Genomic DNA, 4,752 nt, shown 5'->3' with positions numbered 1-4,752 from the left:
CTAAAAGACGAACCGCAGCTCTCAGAGCAGTTATGACAGCTGGAACTCGACATTGTGCCTGTTGTGTTTCATACTGTCTCGTTGAGTCGATAATGGACACTTCTACTGACGTTCCCTGTGTTCTCACCTCAGCACCACGGCCGCTTCAAGGAGACATCGAGTTCGAACTTTTCATTCTTGCACAGCATGTATGTAGTTTACATACAACAGTGGCATATTTACAGTGGAACAATGTATTTTCTATCAACTCGCAGCTTAATGAGCGTGTTAACCAGTGCGGATAAAAATCTGCAGGAGACATTTTAGCCGACAAAACGTAAAATTAGAGGCTGCTTTTGTCTACTTCTGTCTGAAATCTGTCTGTCGCACTGCAATGCAGCAAACGCTCAGTACGGCCACGATGAGTGTAGTTTCAGAAGAGGAAGTTAATGAGAACAACCTCTGACCACACAGGATGGTCTCCTACAGATTTACAGTGATAGCAGAGATTTCTGTTGTTCCCACCTGATATCATGTTGGCAGCCATCTTGAAACAGAGCTCAAAAGATAAACTGATTCCTAATGAAACTGTAGAAGCTGCTTGATTTACCCAAGTCGGAGGAAACATTTTATATGACCAACGCTGGACCTATTAAAATCATAGCTGTGGGCAGTGATTCAGAGGTCTGGAACCAGGTTACTTAGTTCTCTTCAGCCTCGGGCCGACTCTGCTGACCTTGATGCTCGTCTGATGGCAGAACAATCACACGCCTGCTGGGGAATTATTTCAAAGTTTTGGTAAAGGGTGTGTAGGAACAGAAACCTTCCTGTTCTCTGGCTGATCCCTTTTAATCCTGCCGATTCCCTGTCTCTTTGCGTGCCAGGCCCTTTCTGGCTGAGAGTCTGGGGTGTGGAGGGGGGTGACACTGCCACTGTGTTGCACCTCTGGTCACTCAGCTGGTCACTGTGTTACAGGAAGGGAAGGGAGGGTCGGGATTTCCCCTCTGAACCCTCCTGAGGCGGCCTCAGAAACACAAAGGGTCAGTGATCATTCATTCTGCCCTGAAACAAAGACAGTAATACATTATTTACCTCCACCAAGGAGGTAAACATTTCAAAAGGACAAACTGGAAGAGTTCTCCGAAATGTCTCCAGCTCTCGGGATGACGACGTCCTGACTGAAATATGTCAACAATTATTGGATGGATTGCCAGGAAGTTTGGTACAGATATCTCATATCGTTACCAGACAACAAAGCCTGATGTCTTTGGTGATTATCTGATCATCACCAGGTCAAACTTTCTTCTTTTTGACCAAATGCCTTCAGAACTAATGACATTCCCACCAGCCTCAGCTGGGCTGAAATGTTAGCATGCTAACAGGCTACAGTGTGAACGTTATACCTTCTACACATCAGCATGTTAGTGTTGTCATGTTAGCATGCTGATGTTAGCATTTAGCTCAAAGCACTGCTGCAGCCAGAAACTGGTTTATTTAGCTAAAGGAGGAGGAGGATTGTCTACGAACTGAAGCTGTCAGACACATGCAGTAAAAAGTACAATGTTTCCCTCTGAGATGTAGAAGAGTACAAGTATGAAGTAGCATGAAATGGAAATACTCCACTGGCAGTTATCAGCAGGTTAGTTAGGTGGTCTTTACTCATCAGGGGGTGATGGTCTGCTGGGGGGGGTCTCAGTGTTGAATGTGGATCCACTTCCTGTGAGGTTCTGATGTTTTTCCACTTCACAGCTTCTATTTTCACCCTCCCAGCTCCGTCACGCTCAGAGAGGAACTGTACCTCCTCCCAAGTGTCTGCAGGAACGAGACAGAAGATCCACTGAAGTGATGCAACGCTGCCTCCCCTCTCTCTCCCTTTCCACTCCCCCCTCCCTCCCACATTCCCAGGATGCTGCACTCCAGTGGAGATAAAGTTAGCACTGCAGAAGTGACAACGCGTTGTAACCGTTACCCGTCACCACCACCTCCTCCCCCTCCAAATGACGCAACCCCAACCTCCACCCCCCCCACCCGGTTCATTATCTGGTCGTGTGTCTGCGGGATGCTAGGCAACATAAACACAACTAAATATAACAGCCGACCTGTTATAACTTTCCAGTCTCTCCTCAACCTGCTCTGAATACAAACTCCTCGCTGAGTAAATGAAAAAGAAGTCGTCCGGTCTCATGTTGGAACTTTAATGTTGACTTTAACAGAACAGACAGTTTCACTCATATCGAGACAGAATAAATAAGGCTGAACACCTGTTCAAGGTAAAAGAAGTGAGACAGCTTCAGATTGACCCTCAGTTAAACAGTTAAACATCTACATGTGAACTCTTTAATACGTTAGTAGTAATACATGACATCTGGTTATTTCCATCACTTCAGATTTAAAGATACAGAGTGGCATGCAGATCAGAGCTTCGCCTCATCTGAGAGCTCAGGGTTCAGAGCGCTGCTCCGTGATTCAGCTCCACAAAGTCAGAATGGTATTTTTTGACCTGTTACTCGGCAGTGGGTTGAGTCTTCAAAGGTATCCTCCTGATCCCACTGACGTCTTCGGTCTGCTCAGACAGATTCAGTGTTTGCTGACAGCGAAACAAATCCAATAATTTATGTGACCAAATCTACGTGAAACGAACTGCTGCTGATCACCAGTTCATCAGAGAGGAGAAACTTCAACAATAGAGTACCTTGATAAATGTCTTATAGCTTATTAGCAGCAGGTAGTTAGAGATACTGTACATCATCGATGAGCTTTGTAGAGCGACAACTAATTTATATTTATATTATCAAATAATCAGCCGACTGTTTTATTGATGACTCGATTCATTGAGTCCATAAAATGTTTGAAATGACGGCACCACGAGGGAGTCAAATGGTAGCAAAGCGTCCAAATCTCAAATGGTATAAAACACGTGGCAGATTTGAGAAGCTGGAACCAGATGATTGTTTAGCATTTTGGCTTCATAAATGAATCAATTATCAATGTTTTTTGAATAATCGATTATTAAACTCAGCACTAGAGCTTTATGAAAGAAAGTTTAGCCTCCCGTCCATCATCCAGCACTTCCAGTATGGAGTTTATTTTCTGCTGCTGAGTTATCCTGCAGGTTGCCATGAGTCCAGACCCTCATCCTTTACTCTGACCATCACAGTCCTTTAAGGTATCTGCAGTGTTATGGCCCCCACAGTGAGCACGAGCTCCATCTCTTCACTCTATGCAGAGTTCACCAGTTCATATCCCTGTTAAACGTTCGCATTGTTAATCTGGTGCGTTCAGGTTCATTGTCTCCCTGAAGTTCATCATCTGAACCACCAGCGAGACTTAAAAAGAGCTTAAACTTGGACTCCACTCAGGATCGTCTGAGGTTCGTAAGGGGTATCTTCCTCAGGCCACACAGTATCCCTGGCTGGCCATGAGGGCGGTCTGACTCTCCCTCCGTTTGTCCTTCTTCTTCCCCAGTCGGACCCTCCAGCAGACGGCACTGGAGCCCAGCAGGCCCAGTCCAGTAGACAGCAGCACCAGTCCCAGCACAGAGATGGTGGACCCATGGGAGTTGAAGGTGTACGCCACCGCCGTGACCACGATGCCGGCGATGAGGACGACCACGCCGAAAGGCACGGTGCAGCGGTAGCAGGACATCTCTGCGCCGCCGGTGGCCGCCGTCAGCTGGACCTCGTTGACATGCGGGACGTGCGTTGTCACGACGACGCTGTGGTCTTTCCTGGGCCTGTCCCGACTCAGCTTCTCGGCAGAGATGGATTTCGGCACCCTCATGGCGCTCCTGGGGATCCTGGCGCCGCCTTTGCTGTGGAGCTCGTCCGGCATGGTGATCTTACTGGCAAGGAAGAGGTGGGCCATGTTGATACTGATGTCAGCGATCAGCCAATCACAGAGCAGCTAGCTGAAAACAGAAGATTAAAGAGGTGTTGAGGATTCTGTCTCATTTCAACAGGCCTCTGGCACAGCTACAGTGAACGTAAACAGCGTCAAAGAGTCAATTAAAACACGTTTTAAGTTACTTACACTAATCGACAGTTAATAAATTACCATTTAAGCCACTGAAAGAATACATTTGCTTGGATAGCGTCAGAAATGTTAGCGTTCTGCGATATGTCAAATCGAGCTTTTCATTTCCTTAAACAGTCACTGACGTGTCCACAGCTGGACGGCCTGACATCTGTTTGTCTGTTGGAGCTGAGTTGACTGTCTCTGTTTATGGAGACATGTAGTTGTTGTTTGTAATATAAAGTGGGGCTGTAATAATTATTTTCATTATTGTTTAGTCTAACAATGATTTTTTCAGTGATCAGTTAATGGTTTAGTCAATAACACGAAGCGTTATAGAGGTTTCATCATCCAATGTCTTCTTCTGTCTGAAAAGATATTCACTTCAGAATCAACTAAAACACACAAAAGCAGCAGATCCTCACATGTGAGACGCTGAAACAAGAGAATGTTTGTATTAATGACTAATAGATTATCTGATGCTCACGCTATCTGTTGCTGATTAATGTTGGACTTCTACATGAATACTGCCTTTGACTGCAGCCGCCTGTTTCCTCTGGAGTTCTTGATGAGTGATGGCTGCACTGCTAAATAAGTCCACCTTAACTAGTCTAATAGACAAGAGGAAGTTGGACATGGACAACTTTAAAGTTGGAATTTAAGGTGGAGTTTGAAAGGTCATTTAGAATTAACGTCTCAAAGTTGAGCTTTAAAAGTTGCTGCTCCTCAGTCTGCAGATAACATCAGTGATTACATCTTTCA

At 45.5% G+C, this 4,752-nt stretch overlaps 1 protein-coding gene across 1 annotated transcript; it reads right to left on the bottom strand.

Annotated features, from left to right (window-relative positions):
* Positions 1–3,369: 3,369 nt before the first annotated feature.
* LOC139303795 (transmembrane protein 100-like) lies at positions 3,370–3,843 on the bottom strand. Its single transcript, XM_070927641.1, has one exon. It carries the CDS (start codon positions 3,841–3,843, stop codon positions 3,370–3,372), a length of 474 nt encoding a protein of 157 aa, XP_070783742.1.
* Between the last annotated feature and the right edge of the window lie 909 nt (positions 3,844–4,752).

Source organism: Enoplosus armatus, chromosome 20 (genome assembly GCF_043641665.1).
Source record: "Enoplosus armatus isolate fEnoArm2 chromosome 20, fEnoArm2.hap1, whole genome shotgun sequence".
In the NCBI taxonomy this organism is placed as follows: domain Eukaryota; kingdom Metazoa; phylum Chordata; class Actinopteri; order Centrarchiformes; family Enoplosidae; genus Enoplosus; species Enoplosus armatus.
The sequence above is the reverse complement of the archived record's forward strand: the minus strand, read 5'-3'. Positions and strand labels throughout refer to the sequence as shown.

Bases quoted from the DNA above. Each gene is read 5' to 3' on its own strand.
- LOC139303795 (XM_070927641.1), bottom strand. From the start codon at position 3,843: ATGGCCCACCTCTTCCTTGCCAGTAAGATCACCATGCCGGACGAGCTC.